We start from the raw sequence: 26535 nt of genomic DNA, 5'->3' as shown, positions 1-26535 counted from the left end.
CTCATTACTAGTTATACCCTATTGCCTCTTATTACAATAATAATCATACCTTATAATATAATCACAGTAGAATTAACTCATAAGCCATTAGCTAATTCTCTTTTAACGAGTATCTCTCAAATATTATGGTTTATAACCCTCATAGTTTTGACTAAATCTTTAATCATAAGATTTACTCATAATCTCACATATGGGTACGTAATAACACTATATCACGAACATCTGTAACATATATTCGGGTCTCTAAAGTCTCCTTATATATCATATATATCAAAATTACAAAGTAACAGGGTAGAGTATACCTCAACGAATCTTGTACGTGACCTCGTATCTTCCGTATAACGGTATATCTCCTTTGTTTAAATGACACGAAGTGTTCATATTTATAATCTAAGCATGCCACGTTGTGGGATATATGTGTTAGGTCGTGGTGGTCAAGTAAACCCCAATTTCTCCATGTGTCACACTCTCCCGCCAAGTGTCCCGATAACTTGCCTTATACCATGTCATGGTGAATCTTCTACCATATCCTGGTGATCATATTGCCATGTGTCGCTCTTTGGTTTACATGTGTCTCGGTGAGTCATTTATTTTCACGTCGTGGTAAACACACCACCATGTTATGGAAATCATAAAGTTGATAATTGACTTTGACTTCCGTTGACTTTCTCAAAATAGAAACATACTTTCATCTCAACATCAAACGGACATAACTTTCTCACATGAACTCCATTTTTGACGATCTTTATATCCATGCATTCATCTTTAAAAGATATATCACTTTCTCAACTCCATTTTGCTAAAAAGCAATACCTTGTTTAAAGCAAATCTATGCTTTATTTTACTTACTAGTCTCACATCAATTTACCTCTTTCGAAATAATACGTGTTACGAAAAATAGGTGTTACATCATCAAAACCGAAATCTCATAACTACGAATGAAGTTGTTGCTTGAGGATTGATCTAGAAATGAGAAATGGTGTAATAATCTCAAAAAAGACATTAGATTTGATATATTGATTTCATATTAGAAGGATTTCACAAACCATAGACCATGTAATGAATAGATAAGAGAAAAATTATACCTTATGAAGCTAGGAGATTGTGATAATATGACTAGATTTTCACTAACTAAACTTGGAGACTCAAACAACAAGGAGGATGAGAAATCACCATCATCTAAGCTCTCCATAACTAAACAAAGACAAAATTGCAAAAATGGTCCCTGTGGTATGCAAATTTTTGGGGTTTTGGTCCAAACAGTGACTTTTTTGGATTCGTGGTCCTTTTGGGCTAGTTTCATTGTAAAACTGGTCCCCGATAAACTTGAAAAGACGACTTTGCCCTTTTAATTTGTTTTTTCCATTTACTTAATTATTTTTTTCTTTTATTTAAATATAAATGTTAAATTAAATCAAATGGGACCCACCTGTCTTCTTTCTCTCTCTCTCTCTCTCTCTCTCTCTCTCTCTCTCTCTCTCTCTCTTCCTTCGTTCCTTCCTTCAGTCATGGCTTCTCGTTTTTCTTCACCACCAGGGAAGAGGTTGTCGGCCACCGGAGCTTCCTTCTCCTTCCTCCTCCGGCCGATCAACACCACCCAAACACCCCTAAAGATCGTCTCCTCCCCCTTCGTGTGTTGCTACTAGCGCCAAAGCAAAAGAACCAAGGAGGGCTCGCCAGAGATCGGCTGCCCCTCCCTTCCTCGAGATTTCTCAGCCACCATTAGAGCAAGCTTTGTTCCTTTATTTCTCCGGTGTTTGCTTCTTATTTTTCAAAATCGAATACACACATCATGTATTTGTATTTGGTTAACAGAATTTCTAGGGTTTTGAAAGGATTTATGGGTTTCTGATCCTTGTTCAAGAAACAAGATGGACTTGGCTATAGATTCAAACTTATCCCCGACTTCTCCTCTGTTGGTATTGTATTGGCTGAATCAACATTGAGGTTGAACAAATGATGAAAGTTTAAGATTGATTTAAGGTCAATTAATTGTTGTAGTGGTAAGAAATCAAATACGCCGTCTCCGATTCAAGGGCCTTCATTTTTTTTCGAGAGCCCTACACCACCTCCTTATCGTTGAAATCAAAATTAAAATTCGACTGGCTCTCATATGGGAATGCTGAAATAGGAACTGAAATCTCGAGATGGGGAAGATGAAAAATTGAAACATTGCAAGTCACCACCATCACCATCGATCTGGGTTCCATTTTTATAGGTGTATGCATGTGTGTGTTGAATTTGAACATGAAGTTAGTTTCTAGGTTTTGTTAGAGGTGGAAAATCTTTTTATGGGTTATGATAAGGAAGTAATTAGGTATTATTCATAACTCAGATCTTGTTCAGGTAGAAGAACTTGGAGCTTGGGAGTAGTCTCGGTGGAGAGAGAGAGAGAGAGAGAGAGAGAGAGAGGTGGGCCCTTTTTATTTTTTTAATTGCTAAAATAAATAAATAAATATTAAATTTTAAGAATAATGAAAGAAAAATGAAAAATAAATACCCCAAGGGTATTATAGTCATTTCAATTTTCGGAGGGACCATTTTCACATACAAACCACTCCAAAAGGACCACGAATCCAAAAAAGTCACTGTTTGGACTAAAACCCCAAAAAAATGCATACCACAGGGACTATTTTTGCAGTTTTGTCCTAAACAAAATAAATTGTTTAATTAATCAGGGGAGAAGAGTTTCTCATCTTAAGCAATTTTTTTTGAAAATGGCAAGAATGGTCCCTCTAGACTTTGCTTTTACCACGATTTGGCATGGAATACTAACTACTCCTTAAAAAATTATTTAAATATCATTTGACCAAATTTTATGACTTTCAAGTTCTATTTGGTCAATAAGAATAAAATCTTAACTTTTCTAAATTGACAACTTTAGTTCGTATAGCATAACTTTGTCAATTTGACTATCAAACTTATAAATAGAGTTATCAATATTTTTTACTATTGTTGAATTAAGTTATATCTAAATTTTTTTAATTAATTTTATTTTTTATTCATTTCTAATTTTTTTTCTAAAAAGGACAAAAACTTATATGTCAATTTGACGATGTTACATTCAACACTGACAAAAGAGCAAAGGTTAAACTGCTCAGTTATCTCCAAAACATTCGATGACCAAAGAAGAAAACAATTTTCCTAAGAATTCATTTTTTGTATAGAAAATTGAAGCAATAAAGAAGATGATGAAAAAGGAGATATAAAACCCTAATAATCGAAGGCTTTTTAAGAACACCAAAAGTTAGGATAATCATATTATTGTTAAATCAAATTAATGTGGTGAGATGGTTTGAATGCGGATAACAATTATGTGTCAAATATAGGCACGTATACCAACATAGAATAGATGCACCCATACAATTTACGTATGGTAATGTCATCTTTTGCACACTACCACAATTCAGATTAAGGATCAAGTGTAGACCCATATCAAAACAAACAAAAAGCGATACCCAAAAGTATAGGCATAACCTACGAACATAGAGTTCCACTTCTTGCAAAATTTGGGAGACATGCGACCCATACATGTTCAAAATATATATTAACTATATAAAGACAAACCTATACTATCCAAATATACACAAACAACCAACTCATCACATACAAGTATATCGTATGTAAGATACTTACTCTCTATAATCTAAGTATTTCGTATTCATAAATACCTTTGTATGCAATATCATAACACATGATCATTTACCTTTGTACGCTGCACTTCACTCAAAATAATAACTTAGAGCATCTACACCGGTGCAAGTTTAACATCTTGCAAAAAAGCAACATGTGATTTGATAGATTAAAATAATATTATAAACCTACTTGCAACTTGCAAGTCTTTTAAATATTGAAAGATGAAGTCCTAAGTGGCAATCTATATATGCTTAGTGGCATTGCAAATTTTTTTTGAAAGGCCCGATGTGGATACTCTTAACTTTCACATAGTATTTTTAGGATAATTATAACCCTTTCTTTCGGGTTCACTTCACAAGTGATAGTGACAATGCTATTTACCCCAAGCCCAACTAACCTTGCCATGGAGATATAGGGTGATGTTTTGTCAACATCACTTGTGTTTAAAACCGTATTATTTTACTTTTCCTATAAGGTAAGGACTCACATGCATCTTTTAGCGGAATAGGGTTATAATTAGCATTTTTGTGAAACACAAGGACAAAAATGGGTCCTTTCAAATTCTTCCCCACTCTCCACGCACCTTCATCGGCCGCGTTTTGACTCGCAAAACCAGAAACTCGGTTTGACAAGAAATGTTTTTACTCCCCAAATCAGACCACCGATCTTCCAGTCTTCCTCACATATATATGAATGAAGACGAGAAAACGATGGAACGGAATAACTACGAGAAAGCGATCATAAATTCAAAAGTGTTAAACGTGGAGTGTGTGCGCAGTAGACTGATATGACTGGCCGGTGATTTCGTCATCTTCTCCACTTTTCTCATTCTTGTGTGTGTATATATATGTTGGACCCCCAAAGCATATTCTTTCATATCCACCAAACTCTGTTTTTCCCAATTTGTCTCCGTTGATTAAGAAAACCCACTTCAGTTTCATCCGGAATAAACTGGAATTAAGATGGCACTTGTAAAAGAAATCACGGGGTGTTCTATAGTGGAGAAGTCATCATTTCTTGGTCACCAAAATCGGGTTCAATTTTCTGTAAACCCTGTTAGGTTTCCGCTTGATAAAACGAGGTCGAGGTCAAGTAGGTTGAAGAAAGGTGTTAGAACAACGAGTCCGGCGGTGGTGGCAGCAATCAGTGAAGATTTGGTCAAAATTGTGAGAATTGAAAAACCGGTCACGTTTAAGGTGAGAGCTGTGTTGACTGTTAGGAACAAGAACAAGGAGGATTTTAACGAGACAGTTTTGAGGAAAATAGATGCTTTTACCGATCAGATCGGGAGAAACGTTGTTTTGGAGCTTTACAGCAACGATATTGATCCAAGTAAGCCAACTGTTCGATGATATGCCTCTGTGAATCTTATCATTTTAATTCAAAGCCAAAACGATTAACAAAGAATGTTCTCGAATTGGGTTTTTCATTCTCTCTTACTAGATTACGTTATTAACTTTCTAATCAATTTCTATTTTTTGATCTTGAAGAAACAAGAGCTCCAAAGAAAAGCAAAGAAGCTGCGATTAAAGATTGGTCAAAGAAATCGAATCTAAAAACTGAAAGAGTTAATTACACCGCTGATATCTCGGTGGATTCAGAATTCGGAATCCCTGGAGCAATCACCATTACCAATAAGCATCAAAGCGAGTTCTTCTTAGAGACGATCACCATTGAAGGATTTGCATGTGGTCCTGTTCATTTCCCCTGTAATTCATGGGTTCAATCCACCAAAGATCATCCAAAACCCAGAATTTTCTTCTCTAATCAGGTAAATTCAAGACTTTTCCCACATACATACATTCCTAGTCAAATCTTGATTATTTTTAAGTCGTTATTATTCAACTAGTAAAAACCAGCAGCCAAAGAATCCTAAAATAAATCAAGAAAGTCAAGATTCAAACTTTCAAAGTCAAACCTTAAATTTCCATCAGATAACTTATCACAAGTTGAATATTCCCTGGTCTTTAAAAAATACCCAATTTGGATTCAAAGTCTTTCGCTTTCATTAATCAAATTATAACTTTCTTTTTTCCTATTTGCAGCCATATCTGCCTAATGAAACTCCATTAGGATTAAAGTCTTTAAGAGACAAAGAGCTTAAAGATTTACGAGGTGATGGAGATGGAATCAGAAAGTTGTCAGATCGAATCTATGATTACGATGTTTATAATGATTTGGGAAATCCCGATAGAGGAAATGACTATATTAGGCCTTCACTTGGAGGTGATAAAATCCCTTATCCAAGAAGATGCCGAACTGGACGTGTACCTAGTGATACTGGTATATTTATTTATATAAATATAAATATAAATTTTATGGTTATATTCATTTGATATTTAATATATATTTTATTATTTATAGATATTAAAGCTGAAAGTCGTGTGGAGAAGCCATTACCGATGTATGTTCCAAGAGATGAACAATTTGAGGAGTCAAAAGCAAATGCATTTTCAACAGGGAGATTAAAAGCTGTGTTACATAATTTATTGCCATCAATAGTGGCAAGTATTTCTAAAAAACACGACTTTAAAGGGTTTTCACAGATCGATAGTCTTTATAGTGAAGGAGTTCTTTTAAAATTAGGGCTTCAAGATGATCTCTTGAAGAAGCTTCCATTGCCTAATTTGGTCACTAGGTTACAAGAATCTAGCCAAGGTGGTGGCCTTTTAAAATATGATACCCCAAAAATTCTTTCAAGTAAGTTTTTTAAATTACGGATTTATGATTATATTTTTAAAAAAAATTGGAAATTTACGAATGATTATGATTTTCAGAGGATAGATTTGCTTGGTTGCGTGACGATGAATTCGCCAGACAAACACTTGCGGGGGTGAACCCGGTCAGTATAGAAAAGCTCCAGACTTTTCCGCCTGTCAGCAGGCTTGACCCTGATAAATATGGCCCGCAACAGTCTGTTCTTCAGGAAGAACATATTGCGGGCCATCTTGATGGAATGACAGTACAACAGGTAACATTTTTTATATTATTTACAAATAATAAAAAAAAAAAAAAAAAAAAAAAAAAAAAAAAAAAAAAAAAAAAAAAAAAAAACTAACCTCTTTCATACTATTAACTTACAATTATTTTGAATGATTTTATAACAGGCAATTGAAGAAAATAAGCTCTTCATAATCGATTACCATGACATATACCTACCATTTCTCGATCGAATAAATGCACTCGATGGACGTAAAGCATATGCAACACGAACAATCTTCTACCTAAATCCATCAGGCACACTCATGCCAATTGCAATCGAGCTCAGCCTTCCACAAGCATTACCTGGTTCAGAGTCAAAGCAAGTAGTTACTCCGCCGGTTGACGCCACCGGAAACTGGATGTGGCAGCTAGCCAAAGCTCATGTATGCTCAAATGACGCTGGCGTCCACCAACTCGTGCACCACTGGTTACGAACACATGCTGCTATGGAACCTTTCATATTAGCTGCACACAGACAACTGAGCGCCATGCATCCTGTCTACAAGCTTCTAGATCCTCACATGAGATACACGCTTGAAATCAATGCTTTAGCTCGCCAAAATTTGATCAACGCTGATGGCGTCATTGAATCCTGCTTCACTCCCGGACGTTATTGTATGGAGATCAGTGCCGCTGCTTATAAGAATTGGCGTTTCGATTTAGAAGGTCTCCCGGAAGATCTCATTAGAAGGTAAACAATCGGTTTATCTTATCCCCTTTTCGATTCCAATTTTTTTTTGGTTCAATTTCTGTTCGTCTGACCTAAATCGGTGATGAATTTTCTGTTCAATTTCTGTTCATCTGACCTAAATTGGTGATTTCTACAGAGGTATGGCTGTTCGTGATCCAAGTAAGCCACATGGGTTGAAGCTTTTGATCGAGGATTATCCATATGCTTCCGATGGGCTTCTGATTTGGGAAGCGATTGAAAACTGGGTTAGAACTTACGTTAACAGATATTACCCGGATTCCGCTCAGATCTGCAACGACAGGGAGCTACAAGCGTGGTACGCAGAGTCAATCAACGTAGGTCACGCCGATCTCCGCCACGAGAACTGGTGGCCGACGTTAGCCACAACAGACGACCTTACATCCATTCTGACAACCATCATCTGGCTCGCGTCGGCACAACACGCGGCTCTCAACTTCGGTCAATACCCATACGGTGGCTACGTTCCAAACCGGCCGCCGCTAATGCGGCGGTTGATTCCCGATGAAAACGACCCGGAATACAAAAGCTTCCTTGACGACCCACAGAGGTACTTCCTATCGGCGTTACCGAGTTTGCTACAGTCGACGAAGTACATGGCGGTGGTGGACACGCTATCTACTCACTCGCCGGATGAGGAGTACATCGGAGAAAGACAACAGAGGTCGACGTGGTCCGGCGACGCCGAGATCGTGGAAGCGTTTTATGGGTTTACGGCAGAGATTCAGCGGATTGAAAAGGAGATTGAGAGAAGGAACAATGACACGTGTCTAAAGAATAGATGTGGTGCTGGGGTTTTGCCATATGAACTGCTTGTACCCAGTTCAGAGCCTGGGGTAACATGCAGAGGTGTTCCAAATAGTGTGTCGATATAAATTTTTAATTTTTAGGCTCGTATTTTTTGAAAGTAGTATAGTAAGTATTATTATTTTTGTTTATTAAAAATGTAATATTGTAATGTATATCAATGTTCTTAGATGCACGTTCTAGGTGTGCATGTAACATGTAAAATTGTGGTTAAATTCTTAAATAAATGGTCAATGGTTTAATTAAATTATACAAAGCCAAGAGTGAATGGGTTGAAGGTATCTTTGGAAAAGCCAGCCGTAACATAGAAATTAGTAGGTGGAAAATAAAAACAAATTAGTAGCAGTTGAAAAGTAGAGATTTTAAACTTTTATTTGTATAAAATTGTGCCATAAAAATGATTATGATAACTTTCAAAAAATAAAAAATGACATAAAGTATAAAATCTGATATTGTCGAACATATTAGTAGAGGTTCGCATCAGGTCGAAAAAGAATCATTCTAAACTGGTTGAATATCGATTTGTTATGAACTCATGAACTAAACTTAGACTGAATATAAAATAACTTTTCAGAAAAAAGTGAAAGATATTGATTTTGGTTTTATTGTCGGAGAATAATCGATTATTGAAGAAGATTAAAATTGAGGATCGAAGTCCTATTACTTATATTATGATATAGTTTTATATTTTTAATCGATAGTAAAACAGAAAGAGTCTCTCGATAGTAAAACAGAAAGAGTGTCTTGTATATGCATATTTAACCAGAGTTCCTAATTAAACGACAATGTAAAACGATATGATTATAAAATGTTAATCATCTAGGAGTAGTCTTTGGGATTTGTCTGAATAAGTTAATTATTAATTTATTGTTTTTGGTATCATATTATCGTTAATAAACAAATCTGAATGTTTTCATTGCACAAAATAACTTTGCTTAACACTTTTGGATAGATTTACTTGTTTGTTATATTTTGGTATCTCGTAAACTGTAATATTCTAACACTAAAAAGTAATTTACATATTAATAGCAGATACAAGTTATTCCATGAACCTTTTTTTAAAAGAAAATGTAAGTTGACTTAAATAAGTAATCTCAAACAATCCCTCAAATATTATTGATGATTTACATTAAGTAATATAATTAAACTTTAATAAAAGTAATAAAATGGATATACTTGTGAAAATGAAATAATATCGGTATAATTGTATAAATATTTATTCTTCATAGTAAAAAGTAAATGCGAATATATTTAATAATAACAGCGTTCAATGGTATGGGCGCTGATTTTGCCACATTCAGTTTTTATTCATCCACTGAAAAGAACTATGTATTAACATTTATACCCTTCTATTTAATTAATAAATATTGACACATTCAGTTTTTATTTATCCACTGAAAATAACTATGTATTGACATTTATACCCTTCTATTTAATTAATAAATATTGAAGGGATAGATCCCAGGTTTATCTTGAAGCTTGTCTTTCATCTTCAAAATTGTTTCTGATATTAATTTCACATTTTCTAAGTATACGATACATTCTCATCAAAGTGTTCCAGAAAACTTGCCCAATTTCATTTTCATAAGCTAAATGTTAATTATTAGAATTGTGATTTTTGAAGATTTTTGTTTTATTCACTGGATAAACACTTTCTGAACAATTAGATGAATTACTTAACAAAAGATGATCCGAAAATTGATGAACAAGTGTGGAATCAACGTTTTTCGTTGGTTCAGATAAACCCAAATCGTTGTGACGGGGAAGATGTAGACTCAGTCGAACTCGACTAAGAATCTAGGCTAATGGTGTTTTTCGGCGAATTCCTTCACCGGTGGAGGAGAAGAAACCCACCACCACAGATGAAACTAAGTCACGGTGGCTCCACTTACCAACGATGTTTTCCAGTGCATTCCTTCACCAGTGGAGGAGAATAAAGCTATCGTCGCTGTTGAAACTAAGCCCACTGTGGTATTTTACGATGAATTCCTTCACCTTGCTGCCCTTTCCGGCGCCACCAAAGCAATAACTCATATTTTGTGTATTTTGTTTAGACGAGATCCTCGTTGATGGTGCTCATGGGGATGTCAACTAAATTGGGGCTAATTTGACAACTGTAATCTTCTGAATTTAATATTACTTATTTGTAATTAGGGGCATAAGTGTCTTTATAATTTATTTTAAGTGGTTGTATAAAAGTACTCCGTGGAAGATTCAGACCCCAATGGTATACATTCCGGCCAACAGATAAGACATACACTCGCCGCTATTATCATTACCTATCAAAAATCAATAATGTAGGAGAATAAGTCATGTAATATTAATACGTCATATATATATATATATATATATATATATATATATATATATATATATATATATATATATATATATATATATATATATATATATATATATATATATATATATATATATATATATATATATATATATATATATATATATATATATATAGAGGTATGCCATATATTTGTCTAATGCATGTATTGTTTCCTAAGTCTATTAAAGTGTTTGATATGTAATAATGACACTAGCGTTAGTAATAGTATGTAACTATATGTAATTGACTTAGTCATATGTTTTTATAAAATAATGTCTATATAGGTTCTTTGAAGTTTATTGTTATTTGACATTTTATATTATGATAAATTCTAAAATTAATAACTATATATATATATATATATATATATATATATATATATATATATATATATATATATATATATATATATATATATATATATATATATATATATATATATATATATATAATTTTGTTCAAATGTTAATCATTTAATTGTCTGAAATATTTGAACCTCATAGACTAAGATACGAGTTTATTCCCTACATTATGCATGTTTACAAAAACTCGTTTTTGTTACAAACGAGAATACTAACATTATTTAGAAAATTATGTAAAGTCCCAATTAAATTATTATTTTGGCCTCATCTCCATCTCCTTCGTAATAGAACCTATACTCAAGCAAAATTCAACTGATAATTAAACTATAACTAAAACAAAATCATGATCTATAATGAAAACCCCACAAAATCAAAATCCTTTATATATACTGTACACATATGTTTAAAGGAAATAAGAAACTAGGATCAATGCAATTGATGTGCATTTCAATGAAAATGTAATTTAATGTAAAATCAGTAGAAACCAACCATTCCCATTGGAGCTGCAACTTAAAGTGGCAGCAGAAACTTGCAATTGCTTGTCGTTGAACTTCATGGGACCTATGTTGGAACAGAGTTCAGGAGCAAATAGATTCAAGAAAGAATTGTTGATAAACTTGAGATATATCAAAATAAGCAATTTCATTTCAGCATCATAAAAATGTTTCCAGTTTGATTGATGATCAATAAAGAGAATTTACAGAAATTTAACCAACCCATAAAACATGAAAGATTCTGGATAAATTTCCACTAAGTCTACTGTGAATAACAAGAAAACATCAACCTGATTTGTATAGAGATAAATACAAGACAAATAACAGAAAAGAGCAGCTTCCTAAATCTCTGAAAGATCGTTGTATCTAACTGCAAAGACAAAAAATCAACACCTGTAATAACAATGGAAGATGAATAATCGGTTTCTCCAAAAAGTTTGATTTGTTTTGGGTTCTAAGCGAAAAGGATGAAAAATAACTTTTGACATGCAGGAAGGAAACTCGTAATTATTAATGGTAACCAAAATGATCGACGCCTGAGAGATTCGAACTCTCGCGGGGAAACCCCATGTACTTAGCAGGCACACGCCTTAACCACTCGGCCAAAGCGTCGAGATGTTGATAAGCGCATATTCTTTATATATGAATACTAAATATTGTTTTTGAATATATAGTAACTAGTAAAGTGTTAAATTATAAAAAGACGGTTTGATATAACATTTGTTTCTTCCTATTATATCATTATAATTTATATTGTAAAATTTTAGTAAATTGACTAAATTCTAATAATATTACTCAAACTAGGATATAACTTATGTACAATACGGTTAACAAAGTAAAATAATATAAAGACTATAATTATAAAAAATTTAATAAGTTTAAGGCAGAATTTCATATATACCCTTCTTAAACATCAAAATATTATATTTACCCAACTTAATTTCTAAATATCATAGTTACCCTTCATAAAATTTCTAAATATTATATTTACCCTTCATAAAATTTCTAAATATCATATATGTCCTTTTTAAACATCAAAATATCATATATGTCCTTCTTAAATATCAAAATATCATATATGCACTTTTTAAACATCAAAATATCAATGGTAATATTTAAAATATCCTCCATCTACAACATAATAATAATCAACAACAACAAAACTAAACAATCAAAATATACATTCCATACAAAGGGTTAAAGATGAATCTTTTTGTCTGTCAAGAGACCGACATTCCAACAATTTAAAAGTTCACATTCCATTATCATAAACGTGGTTAAATTTCTTAATTATTATAATAATTCTAAGATATAAAAAATGATTATAAAATATTAAAAACATTAAAAAAAAAAAAAAAAGGATTTTGGCAAATATGATATTTTGAAGATTTATGAAGGGTAAATATGATATTGAGAAATTAAGTTTGGCATATATGATATTTTGAAGTTTAAGAGGGGCATATATGAAATTCTCCCGCTAAATTTAAAAACATTGTTTTTATACAACATTGGATGTATAAAAATAAAACTCATAATAATTAAATTTGGTTGCATTACTATAATTGTAAAAAATTGATCCGCAACTTCAAATAAAAAGTTGATTACAATTTAAGACAAATTGAAATCACTAATTTAGTTAGTTTCACATCTTTAGCTTTGAGCTTCTTATTTGATCCTCAACATATAACCAAAACAATGGGATATATGAGCATGCTAGTAAAAACCAACATTGTCTTTTATTAGAAATTCTTAAGACACTTGATTTTTCTTAAAGTACAACATGAATTCTTCATTACTCAGTTTAAAAATGTTGACATAATGTTTTTGGTGACACTATTGGATAGAATTTAATAATAAAACAATTTAACTCAAAATTTCCATAAAAGTACAATGTATAATGATTGATTGTGTATTATGGTTCGTGGGGTGGAAAGGAGGGGGGAGGGGCAGGAGGAGGAGGAGACGGCTTGATTTTCATGGTGTTAGAGTTTTGAAAATGTAAATAAGTTTGAGAAAAACATTTGTGTAATCTCGGGAAAATTTAAGAGTAGTAAAAACCTCCAAAAAAAACAATGTCAATGAGGAATGTGTTTTAAAGAGCTAAAAAGGAAATAAATCATGGGAAAAAACTGTGTGAGGGATTATGCTTCTCAAATGATAGGTAAACAATTGTATCTGTAATCAGAATATTATAGTGTCCCATTGGATGTTTATTTTTCGACTAGCTCCATCTATAGTTTTATTTTTTCAAAATAGAAAACCAGAATGAAAAGAGTACAAATGTACAATTAAAAGAAACCCATCATAACCTAACACCATTACAACCCTAAATATGGAAATGAGCATAGTAAATTGCTATTTATAGTACAGTAATGACAACTTCAACAACACCCGCAAACCACAAAACCGACACCATGAGAAAAATATCACATGTATGTTTTTAACTTTTTTTCCAAACCATTTGTAAATATCTCAAGAGCCCTTCCTGTAAAAATGAGTGACAAAGAAATTAAACTACTATATGCATTAGTCAGACATGATACATTTAACAGAAAAAATATGATTTAGAGTAAATTACACGAATGGTCCCTATGGTTTAGGGTAATTTGCACGTTTGGTCATTAACTTATTTTTTTAACTCGGAAGGTCCCTACGGTTTGTTTTTGTTACGCGTTTGGTCCCTATCTTGCCTAAAAATATTATTTTGCCCTTGATTTTTTAATTTATTTAAATAAACACACCCCAACCCCACCCCCTCACCTTACCTTACCTACGACACCATTTTTTTCTCTATTTAAATAATATTTTTTTTAGGTAAGATAGGGACCATGCGCGTAACAAAAACAAATAGTAAGGACCAAGCGTGTAACAAAACAAACATTAAAGACTTTCCGAGTTAAAAAAATAAGATAGGGACCAAACTTGCAAATTACCCTAAACCATAGGGACCATTCGTGTAATTTACTCTATGATTTTTATAGAACATGATTACAATACGACTTCAAAAAACTAAAGACTTGTGAAAAAACAAAATTGGGCACTATTTTTTTTTAAATCAGTAAGAAAAGTGAGTCAAACATCTAAGTGCCCCATTCACTGCATTTGTATTAATTTGATCATTAACTAACTTTATTAAGAATGACAGTAATCTGGCCAATCATAGGACGAGGGTGATGCTACTGATGGGTTTTAGGTAAAACAAATAAACTAGAAAAACAATTCCTAAGTTCACATGCAACCTACTTTGGATCTATGTTTTAGCTATTGAACATACAACTTTGAATTGCAAAACAAGAACCCTAGATGAGAGAGGCTATTTTCGAAATTCACAAACTAGGGTTTAGAAATTACATACCTTTCAATTGTTATAGTAAACAATTGATAATTCCCTTGATCTTGATCTTGATCTTCTTGGAAGCTTAGCACCACAAGTGTAATGCCTCTAATGGAATCACACCCAAACTAGCAAGAAGGAAAGTAGAAGGAGAGAGAGGGAGTATGCAATTTTCGGCCCTAAGGGTTTCTTCCAAAGAAAGAGTCACCAAAATGTGAACCAGGAGGCTCCTTATATAGTTGAGGGATCTAGGGTTTAGGAAAAACCCTAATGCTCCTTGCTTAGGGCCTAAGCAAAGCCAAAGGCCTTATCCAAGCCCCCTTGGACGAAATCCTTAGGGTTTCCCCTATAGATTTCGTCCACCTCCTTCCAAGGAGGTTCTGGAGCCTTCCACTCAACTATTAGATAATTGCAAACTAGTCCCTGCACTTTATAATTAATTCTTTTAACCCCAAAATTAATTCTAATTAATTTCTGGCTAACAATTAATTAAAAAAAATGATTTCTTATTAATATATTAATCTTTTAACATATTAATAAATTCATTTATATTAATTTATTAATCTTATAATAAATTAATATCTCTCCTTTCATAATTTCCTTGTCCGGTTGCTAAGTTTGAGGGCAACCCAAAAGGACTGTGCTGCTATCAATTCAAGTACATACCAATTATAGTTATGGGCTTAGACACCTAATCCAACAGTCTCCCACTTGGATAAGTCTGTAACTATAATTGCTAGTATGCCTTCTAAATTTGACCAGCAAATTGTAGCTTCCAAAAAGCTGCTTCCGAACTCTGACCCAGTCAGTTACGAGTCCTAAGATAAGTGATCATATAATCCTTCATTCTGCAAGATATCCCCAGACATAAGACATGGAATACAATCAATCTCTTAGTCCAGAATCTATGTTTCTCGATTCCTGATTTGTGATGATGTAGGACTTCTAATTGAACACATCAATTTAGTCCTGGCTGGGCCCAGCACATAAGTCAACACCAAATCATCGAGGGGCCCACAGATATCGCTTTTCCGGTTAGGGCAAAAGGAACGAATAAACATTGACTCATATGCTTGTATCTTTTACTCATCAAACCATACATGACAATACGTTTTATAACACCAAGTTACTGATGCGTTTTCGTATCACCAATGTATAGCTGACTTGCAAATTACAACTCATATATCTCTGTTTCAAGATCATAGATATTATCGTCTCAGTATTACTCGTGATGAATTCCATGAAGTAATACTCTGAGCGTGGGTTTATCCAATACTCAAATCTCAATTTCTGAGTACTCATGAACGTTGCAGCAAATCTATTGCCATGTCTATCCTTAGACAATTCTACAATCCAGTTCATGACAGTCTTGATTCACTACTTACTTCCAAAAGTACGAGCGACTGTGGAGTTTGAATAATCTTATTATTCGGGAAGTCAAAACATGCTAATTGAAACGCAATAATAATATTAATCCTATATGGCCCCAAAGCTTTTGAGCGTAAATAAAAACACTTTTATTTAAACACCATATTGATTACTCATTATTCATTGCTTACAGTTTCAGAAAATCAACTTATTACTTGAATTATAACCACAATTGTCCCATGCTCCAAGCATGCACACTTTGGTTTCCTATGGTCCATACTTTGTGAAATAAATCAATTGAAAAACCTTTCCAATGATGCTCATTTCACAATTCCTAATCCCTATTATTAGTGTTAGAACACAAGGTTCTTGCAACTACTAGAATATGCTAGATTCTAACATTTTATGCAACGATCCTTTCGCAAAGTCATAGCACAAAAGTCACCAAGACTTTGACCAATGAAATTACAAAGTACTCTATCGGAAATTGTTACAAGATAATTCCATAGACGTGAAGTCTCACATTCAAAGTACATTCCTTTGAACATCCTTCTTGCATAAAAGTTTCTAATCTAGACACAGACTCTCAACATCCAACTCCCTATATGGAGACATTTCCATATTTGCCATATGACGACTTATTCTTAATAGAATCTTATCTATTCATAATAATGTCGACATGGCCCATTCATTACTATACTTCCAACTACTCACAGGCGACAAATCCTGAGTGAACCTCTGATTTTTCCTTTGATAGTTGTTTAATTATTTTAGTCAGAACCGATTCTAGATCCTTTTTCCCTCTTAATACCCTAGGCATTTGGAAAATTTTAGAATGGTCAAATATTACAGCATATGCAATCAATCCTATACCCGAAGCGTATTGGACACAATGCATAATGTCTCACATAAAGACGTGATACTTTATCATCCTTCTGCCATAATATTTTATGTGTCCTGTTCCCACAATTCGATCTATGAAGAGGGATGTCGTGATCATAATCGAATTTGAGAATGCACTATATATCCTTGACTAAATTTATTAATGTTTCTCGATCTAAGCTTTAGAATTTTGAAACGAAGTATAATATTCTCTCCCTTAATTATAGCAAAACAACTTTTCAAACATTACAACTTTGCAAAGTGAATCTTTGTTTTCTATAATTAATATTGCTAACTCGCAATACTTTACCATAATAATCATGCTCCCACTAACATGATGATTATTTTCTTACCAGCATAACACTTATGCTCCCACTAGCTTTGACATGTATTCAGAAAACAATTAAACTTCCAGAGAACAATGCTTATTGAATTCCTTAAGTTCATATTTCTAATACCTAATGCTTTGATAAGCCTTTATCAAAGCTTCTTAAAATCATACACCTTTGCCTTAGAAAGCTCATATGTGTGTCTAGACAAATTCAGAACTTATGTCACTAAGTCCCAAATGTTCAGACTAATTGTCAAATCTCATAATTCGAACTATGGAAAGGGATGTCGTAACCATAATCGAATTTGAGAATACAATTTCCACAATTGCTATCTTCTTAAAATCTCTCTTAGTGAAAGCATTTCCTCACAGTCATTTTCATGAAGGAGGTAATCTTATGACACTTAGATTTTGTGGTGTATAAGTTCCTATCCATGTGAATTTGTCAAAACCAAAGTTTGTGACAAATCCAAACTCATATGGACTGAACTTTCTCAATCTCGATTTCTTGCCTCATGGTAACACGAGTGCCCACCATGTCTTCCAAGTGGTTTATCAACTCATCCTTACTTATCAATGTACTTTCCATTGATCAAGGTGCTATGTCTTTATGCATTCACATGAGAACTCATAGAACTCACTTGCATAATTAATTCAATTGGCATGGCATAGAAAAGGAGTATGTCATCCACGATAGGCTATAAACCTCAAGTCGTGTGCTAGTGATGATCGATAAGGTTTATTCTTGATTAGTTCTTGAAACTTTTTTCAAGATCATTAAAACTCCCACTGACCTCTTGACATATACGATTCTCTTGTCAGGAAACTTTCCTCGACAAAACAAATATTCAAGAGTTAGTGTGGTTCTTATCAAGACAAAACACTTCACAAAATTTGTCCTAGTTGGTCTTTGTCTTATCCAAGACATCACAACTTACAAATTTTAAATGTGCAAGAATAAGAAAACTTTTCCAAATTCCACATTTGATGAGTGTTATAAACCTTCTTGAGACTTGTCACTCAATTCACAATCTTGGAGTACAACTCTAAGACTTGATGTTGGAACGAAGTATGATTGACTTCTTGATTTTAACCATTTCCACAATTCTCGATTCCTCTTCTTAGACATGCAAATGTACTAAGACTTACTTAGAGGATCAATTGAGATATGGTTCCTAATCATTAAGACTTATCATAAAACACAATAAAAGTTACTCTCCCTTCTTCTTAGAATAGAGATACTTTTATCTTTCTGCCTACTTGATTCTTCTTATTCGTTCTGCCATTGATTGAAATTCTTTCAATCAACTCAGAATTATATTTAATCTTATAAGCATAACCATATTCACTAAACTTTAGTAAATCATGATGAATATCTTTATCACTCTCATGGTGAGCTTGATCAATGTACAACCTAGTGTACTTGATCTCCTAGTCCTTCTCTTGACACTTTGTCAAAGAATTAGTCTAATTTCCAAATATGAAGTTTCTCATTCATCACGCAATCAAGTTGCATGACTCCAAGTTTCTGTCCAATTGAAGCTTGGGCGATGAGAATCTTTCCTCATTTGGCAAATTCTCGACATTTCCACAAATGACATAATTAAGAATCAAATCCATTATTGATAATAATACATCAATTTTTCATAACGACTTCATTGCAAGGATATATAAAATTATTCAAACCAAAAAAATTTATTTTATTCATAAAAGCAGCGGAAAACTTGTCCTTACAATGCAAAATTAACTGAAAAACTATGTATTTATTCCTAACAAATCTATCATAACTTTCTAAGCTCAAAATCTGATCTTCGAATCCATGCGACGGTGATCCATTTCTTCGTGATCAGACTCATCTTGCTTTTCCATCAAGCTTCCTCTCTTTTCTCTCATCCTGCAAAACATTCAAATGTAATCTTATCACATTATGTATTAAGAATCAATGAATAGGAACTTGATGGAGTTAGATAGTGGATTTTATACCCAAGGAGGAGTCATAACACTAGACTCTCCCATCTCTTAGATCTCTCAGGTAGATGGGGCAGCTTCGTCTCCAATGCCCCTTCTCTTGGCAATAAAAGCAGATGGACTCTTTTGGAATGACACAAGGAACAATCTCAGAGTTTACCTTTTTTGGATCTCCAATGTCATCATTTTCAATGTCCCTTGAAGTTTGGGAGTTTGATTCACCAGACAAATTTGCTTGATCAGCACGCCAAATCATTGCTGATTCAACAGCTATAAGCAAATAGGTGAGATCAATGAGGGTTACGTCATGATCCATCATATAGTACTCTCTAACGAACTCACTATATGATTCAGGAAGTGACTGAAGAACCCAGTCAACAGCCAACTCACTTGAAATCTCGACACCAAACATGCTTAACCTATCAATGTGTGACTTCATCTCTAAGACGTGTGCACACACAGGTTTCCCATCTTCGTGTTTACTTGCCAAAAGGGCTTGAGTGAGCTTGAACTTTTCAAGCCTTCGAACTTGTAGGTTTGGGAGAACAACGGGAGGAGGAAGTGGAATCAAGTTAGTCCACATGGTAGGGATTGATCTTTCACCTTCATAGTGGAACAAACCTCGAGCAGGAATACTTTTTCCTTTAGATTCGGGAAGACCATGGTTAGATTCAGACATCTACAAAATTGGGAGAAAATTCAAGTTAGTTGATAAGAATCCTTGATGTAACACCCAAAAGAAACATCGAGGCTAGGATCCAACACAACATTCCACAAATTGGAAGAGGGATGCCGTAATCCAATTTGCAGAATATTTGAAGGTAGGTAAATGACGATTTACCAATTTCCACCATGAAAAGCGAAAAAGAAGGTTAAGTTTTAAATGTATTGGAAACTCCTAGATTCTTTGAGATACATTGAAACTATTCAATGGCATGTTTTAATCTCGGATTATGATCTTCTATTTGTGACTGGGATGCCGAGGATCACAAACAAGATGTGAATAACCATGCAAATGTGCTCGGTAACCTCATTGTCTTTATCATTAACCATTGATGTGCCGGTAAACCACACACGCTCCATCAAAATGACAATTATAAGATACCCATTACTACTCTTTATTAGTGCCTTTTAGTGTGCCGGTTAACCACACACGCTCCACTAACGACCAATAAAGCATAATGTGCAATTTCATGGATTAGCATACTTTTCACATTTTTCCTAAAGTAACTAGAGTTGGGATTTTGTAAAATAATGTTCTAGTACTTTCTTTAATAACATTATACTTTTAATGAGATGTAGTTGTCCTATCAAATCCGTTCTGCTAACGACCCTCCACTAATCAAGGAAGCGGTGGGTGAGAGTGGACACCCATTCAACTACCATTTTATAGGCAGTTTCCTTATACCCCCCTTATAGATTAGCTTCGTGAATGAGGCATACTAGCGATTTGACTGACCATATTCTTATACATATATAATATTTAACTTTTAATTATAATATACATATAAGGTGTGTTTTAAAACATTTTAAAACTCCAAGGGTTTATATAAATTTTTCGAAATTTAAACTATTAAATTTTAAATTTAAGTAAACCAATTAATTAGATTTAATATTTATCTATTAATTAACTTTTAATTAATTTATTAAATCTTTTAAGGATTATCTAATTAAATTAAACAATTAACTTAATCCTAATCCATATCCCTTCTAGATTTCAAAAAATATGGGGATAGGATAATTTCCTTATTTATCTCAATTATCCAATAAGGCAACTATTATCCAAAACAAAGAAACCTTAAAAGGGGGAGCATATTTCGAAATTACAAGGGGAGGAGGCTAGGGTTTTGGAAACCCTAACCCGAATTTCGACTAGGGCTCATGGAGGCTAGGGTTTTCGAAAACCCTTTGCACCAAAACCCTAAAATCGAAAATTTTGGCCTTTAGGGTTTAATGGCTATAAACCCTAATTTGCAATTCAACTATTATAGCAATTCAATTTAAAACAAACAATGGCTCTGATACCACTGATGGGTTTTAGGTAAAACAAATAAACTAGAAAAACAATTCCTAAGTTCACATGCAACCTACTTTGGATCTATGTTTTAGCTATTGAACATACAACTTTGAATTGCAAAACAAGAACCCTAGATGAGAGAGGCTATTTTCGAAATTCACAAACTAGGGTTTAGAAATTACATACCTTTCAATTGTTATAGTAAACAATTGATAATTCCCTTGATCTTGATCTTGATCTTCTTGGAAGCTTAGCACCACAAGTGTAATGCCTCTAATGGAATCACACCCAAACTAGCAAGAAGGAAAGTAGAAGGAGAGAGAGGGAGTATGCAATTTTCGGCCCTAAGGGTTTCTTCCAAAGAAAGAGTCACCAAAATGTGAACCAGGAGGCTCCTTATATAGTTGAGGGATCTAGGGTTTAGGAAAAACCCTAATGCTCCTTGCTTAGGGCCTAAGCAAAGCCAAAGGCCTTATCCAAGCCCCCTTGGACGAAATCCTTAGGGTTTCCCCTATAGATTTCGTCCACCTCCTTCCAAGGAGGTTCTGGAGCCTTCCACTCAACTATTAGATAATTGCAAACTAGTCCCTGCACTTTATAATTAATTCTTTTAACCCCAAAATTAATTCTAATTAATTTCTGGCTAACAATTAATTAAACAAAATGATTTCTTATTAATATATTAATCTTTTAACATATTAATAAATTCATTTATATTAATTTATTAATCTTATAATAAATTAATATCTCTCCTTTCATAATTTCCTTGTCCGGTTGCTAGGTTTGAGGGCAACCCAAAAGGACTGTGCTGCTATGAATTCAAGTACATACCAATTATAGTTATGGGCTTAGACACCTAATCCAACAGCTACTGCCATACTAAATAGCTGTGCAGATTTTTCTATGAGGGTTGTCAAGTGAATGACCAACAGAACCCGAAAGAAACAAAGGGTATAGATCCATGTCTCTGTAAAACAATGTTCACCAAATGTCGATTCTCAGTTGCAAGAGTCTATGGACTTAATAGAGATATGAATTTATTTGGACATATATACATGACTAATTCTAATTCTTTTTTATGAACTTATCCTGAAAAGTGACTTGGTTTACATGCGACTTTTGCTCTAAAGTCTTAAATCAAGCAAACCACTGTCAATTTCACCCTACTACATTTAAAGATTGATACAAATTGATTTTAATTCTAAAAATCTTCTAAGAAACTAATAATTATCTTTAGGGAGTGTTTAGATGTAGGACAAAATATAAATTACCTAATTAGTGCTTGCCTTGCTAAAGGTTCCAACATTGTCCCGACAAGTTCTTTATTTTTAATTTTACAATTAAACTAGAGGTGGCAATCGTGTCGTGTCGTGTCGGGTTCGTGTCGTGTCGAAATACTAAACGGGTTGAAAGTGCTTGACCCTAACCCGACCCATTTAATTAACGTGTCGTGTCGTGTCAACCCGTTTATTTTCGTTTCGAGTTCGTGTCGGGTTTCGGGTTAGAGCTATATCTTGAAATATGTCGTGTCATGTGAGGTTAAAAGATTGAGTATGTTGAAAGAGTAGGAATTCGGTAGGTGGAGAGGAAAAACTAATAGTTTGGAGGCAGAATATATGAAGTCATAGCAGTTCAGATGACAAAATTAAAAGAGTGAGAGTTGGGGAGGCGGATGAAAAGGTCGCGAGGATGTGAGAGTGGTGAAAGAGACTGGATAGTTTGGGAGAGAATGGAAAAACTGAAATTAATTCTTGATCTAGATGGCTAAGTCATTTCAACATTACAAAACGACTCAATTCGAAAGTTTTCTTTTACTTATGGTTTTGGTTTTGTATCTTTCTAGTTTTGTTAAATAATTCAAAAAATTTGCATATAAATAAACGGTTCATTTTCGAGTCATATTCGAGTTGAAATTCTCAACCCTAACCTTACCCGTTTAATTTTCGTGTCGTGTCGTGTCAACCCGTTTATTTAAACAGGTTGAAATATCTTACCCAAACCCGTTTATTTCATGTCGAGTTCGTGTCGGGTCAATTTTTGCCACATCTAAATTAAACGGCAAACTGAATCATGTTGCCACAACATGGATCTGAGTGTTCTTTTGAACTCGATGTTTTTCCCATTCTCATTTGCTTTTACTTGTGGGCTCGATGTTCTCCAACAATCTGAGACAAAAAAAAAATTATAGAAAAAAAGCTCCATAATAGAGGTTATGGGCATGATTCATTGTGAGAGAATATGTCAAACCTAAAAAAAATGTAATACATTTTTCCAAAAAAAAAAGCTACAAAAATACCTTCAAACAAATACCATGAAACCAACCATTAATCAAACTCAAAATAGAGATCAGACAGTAAATGAACATTGAACTGTCGATTCTTTAAGCTACACAACAAACACACATGTTATAATTAAAAAAAATAATAATAAATAAATCATGGTGAAAAGAAAGAGACATGGAAGACATTGGTGTCTCTACAAATCTTTGCATTTGAGAGTGAGAGGTAGGGATATGGCTAGGAGACGAAGGCAAATGAATCCATTATTGTTTATGCAAGACTCTTCCAAATGAAAATTAAGACTTTTAGAAATGGATACGGCTGAAAGAGGGAAGACGGCAACCATGGGACTTCATCACTTAAATTTCAACACCTTTTGGGATAATAAAAACCCTAGATGTATTGAGATACATAGGAAATACTGGTGATTGATGCGATGACGGAGGAGAGTCAAGAGACGATAAGATTTGAAGACGAATGTGCCGAGATTTAAGGGATTTTGGTTAAAATGTTGATTTTCATTCAGGTCGATAATTTCTCAGTTTATTTAGGTATAAATGATCGATGGAAATTGGAATATTTTGACTGATTTTTTGAGATAGAAATATAGAGGAATGTTTGTTGATTTCTAGGGATACCATTTATAAAACGGATATTCAGAATGAGCGGGAAAGCAAATCAAGAATGAACTACAACATGCCACGTGGCAAAGATGTGGTGTGAAAAATTGAAATGTGTCATGTTAAAGACTCTTTTATTAGAAGAGAAGTTTAAATAATTTTTTTTTTGATTTTGTAGTATAACATGTTACTTTTATTTCTTTTATTATGTGAATTTATTTTGTCAAATACAATTTTGATTTCACTATATTAATAATTTTATAAAAAAAAAATCTATAAAGGGTTGTTTAATAGTTGCTGACAGATTAACTGAGTCTGAAGCTCTGACTACATCTGTTTCTGATTGAAACAATGCTATTTGATTATGTATCTGACTGACTGTGTTGACTACTAACCATTTTATCCTTCTAGTTTTACTTTGTGTGGAATAAAATATATATGGGGGTTATTTTACTATTATTTAAAAGTTAAGCCACAAGAAAAACTATTATTCATCCATCACACCATACATTAAAACTTCATCAAACATATAAATATTTATTCAAGAAAAATTATATTAAAACATTTTATCAAACACTTACCGTACATGTATAATTAAGTATTTGTTCAAAGAAAGTAAGCTTTTGCAAATGACCGTAAATGTTCACTACAAAAATCAAAAAGCCAAATATTAGGATACTTGGACAAACATTAGAGCATCTGATCACGTCCCAAAGTGGCAAAACAAAATAATAATAATAATAATAATAATAATAATAATAATAATAATAATAATAACATTAAACACTAATTAAGTCCTCACTTTTATTCTCTATCAAATCCAAAGTGGTGTACAGTTTATCCCAACACCTATGATTTTTTTTTGCACTTGTTAATAACTTCAAGGCACTCTTCTTTCTGATTAAACAACTTTAGGATCTAGAATTTCATGAAGATTTTAAGAATTATTGTTAAGGAAAATGAAAAGGGTCAAGGGTGATAAATTGATTACTTGGGCTTCAAGCTTATCGGGAATGTCTCAAAAGCAAGTAGATCAGGAGAAGTTTTAACAAGAACTTGTAGAACTTGTAGTCTCTCACGGTGAAAGTATTTAAGTTTATTCAAAGAGATAATGACTTAAAAGGGTAATGTATTTTTTTATGTATACATATTTAGTCACTGACTTTTATTTTCGTCCATATTTACCCTTCAACTTGTTAAACTGTACACATTTAGTCCTTATGACCGGCTACTCCAGGGCCCAGGCTGGCCGGTAAAAATGACTTAATAGGGTAATATATTTATCACTTTGTACACATTTAGTTCTTAATATTTTTGTACACATTTAGTCTTTAATATTTTTTTGTTGCAAAATAAGTCATTCTTGTTTTTGTACTCATGTAGTACTTATGAATGATTTCTTTAGATTTTTCTTACAACATCTTATGTGGGATAGGTTGAGGTGGTCCTGTTATATGTTGTAGGCCAAGATACCTGGTGCGGGCCAACTGTAAGGTGTAGGCACGGAAGCTCGAGAAAAGCGGTTGGGTTAAGACGGCATGCCGACAAACCCTAGGTATTCCTGATGACTGATTGGACCTGTTGCATGTCGGCATTCCAGTCCGATAACTGATTGGGCCAAGATATTCCATTATGATGAGTGTGGGTTCGTTATGCATGATAATATGTTTGTTGTATCGAATATTTTGGAGAAAATTCACTAAACTTTATGCTTACCCAGTTGTTTATCCCAACACCTATGATTTTTTTTGCACTTGTTAATAACTTTAAGGCACTCTTCTTCGAGTAATTATATCACCACTTCGATAATGCTCATCAACACTTTTAGGATCTAAAGTTGTTGAAAGTCGAAGCAACTCCGTTGAGCTAACGCTAAATCGACGATTTAGTTCCATTATTTGACAATTAATTGCTTCGTAAAATATATCCACTCGGTAATGATGTTCAAGTGTATGATCACTACGCTCGTTACGAGCTCGAGCCCCTCTACTAAAGTATGGAGAAGACATATCAAGGATATCAATGTTGCGTTCCTGAAAAAATGACATAACAAGATAGAGCAACCCATCCTATCTTTCATCTTTCATTTTTTGTAATAACAATTTGCTAGATGCAACTAGCCTCAATGCGTTACAAATATCTTAAGATTGTCTTTGTAAATGTAACAACGTAAATTTCAAAACAAAATTTTCATTTTTCATCAACCAAGTTCATATAAAAACATTCTCAAATATTTCCAACAGTAGTTTTGAAACATAACATATCCCAAGATCATAAAAATCAAACTCTCTCTCTAGTGTGTACGAGTCACGCCGGCGCCTTCCCACGGTCCTCGCTAGTACCTGAAACACATAACACAACAACTGTAAGCATAAATGCTTAGTGAGTTCCCCAAAATACCGCAT

At 33.5% G+C, this 26535-nt stretch overlaps 1 protein-coding gene, 1 long non-coding RNA gene and 1 other non-coding gene across 3 annotated transcripts; 1 reads left to right on the top strand and 2 right to left on the bottom strand.

The window, feature by feature from the left end:
* Window positions 1-4288: 4288 nt before the first annotated feature.
* Window positions 4289-8381, top strand: LOX4 (PLAT/LH2 domain-containing lipoxygenase family protein). The gene is made up of 7 exons (XM_079040353.1): window positions 4289-4968; window positions 5127-5407; window positions 5682-5919; window positions 6001-6336; window positions 6414-6607; window positions 6744-7309; window positions 7446-8381. Exons 1-7 carry the CDS (start codon window positions 4599-4601, stop codon window positions 8200-8202), a joined length of 2742 nt encoding a protein of 913 aa, XP_078896479.1. The 5' UTR covers window positions 4289-4598; the 3' UTR covers window positions 8203-8381.
* Window positions 6632-7548, bottom strand: LOC145102864 (uncharacterized). The gene is made up of 2 exons (XR_013706290.1): window positions 7425-7548; window positions 6632-7380 (listed from the first exon to the last, which is right to left on the bottom strand). It is a non-coding gene; the product is annotated as an uncharacterized LOC145102864 (long non-coding RNA).
* Window positions 8382-11861: 3480 nt separating the features above from the next.
* Window positions 11862-11943, bottom strand: TRNAS-GCU (transfer RNA serine (anticodon GCU)). Its single transcript has one exon. It is a non-coding gene; the product is annotated as a tRNA-Ser (tRNA).
* Between the last annotated feature and the right edge of the window lie 14592 nt (window positions 11944-26535).

Source organism: Lactuca serriola, chromosome 4 (genome assembly GCF_051521515.1).
Source record: "Lactuca serriola cultivar US96UC23 chromosome 4, Lser_US96UC23_V15, whole genome shotgun sequence".
Classification (NCBI taxonomy): domain Eukaryota; kingdom Viridiplantae; phylum Streptophyta; class Magnoliopsida; order Asterales; family Asteraceae; genus Lactuca; species Lactuca serriola.
Note: the sequence above shows the minus strand (reverse complement) of the source record. Positions and strands in the feature narration are given on the sequence as shown.

What these genes read in the sequence shown, in the direction of transcription:
- LOX4 (XM_079040353.1), top strand. Translation starts at nt 4,599, where the DNA reads ATGGCACTTGTAAAAGAAATCACGGGGTGTTCTATAGTGGAGAAGTCA. An exon ending in GAATTTTCTTCTCTAATCAG is followed by an intron (nt 5,408 to 5,681) that starts GTAAATTCAAGA and finishes TCCTATTTGCAG; the next exon opens with CCATATCTGCCTAATGAAAC. An exon ending in CCGGAAGATCTCATTAGAAG is followed by an intron (nt 7,310 to 7,445) that starts GTAAACAATCGG and finishes TGATTTCTACAG; the next exon opens with AGGTATGGCTGTTCGTGATC.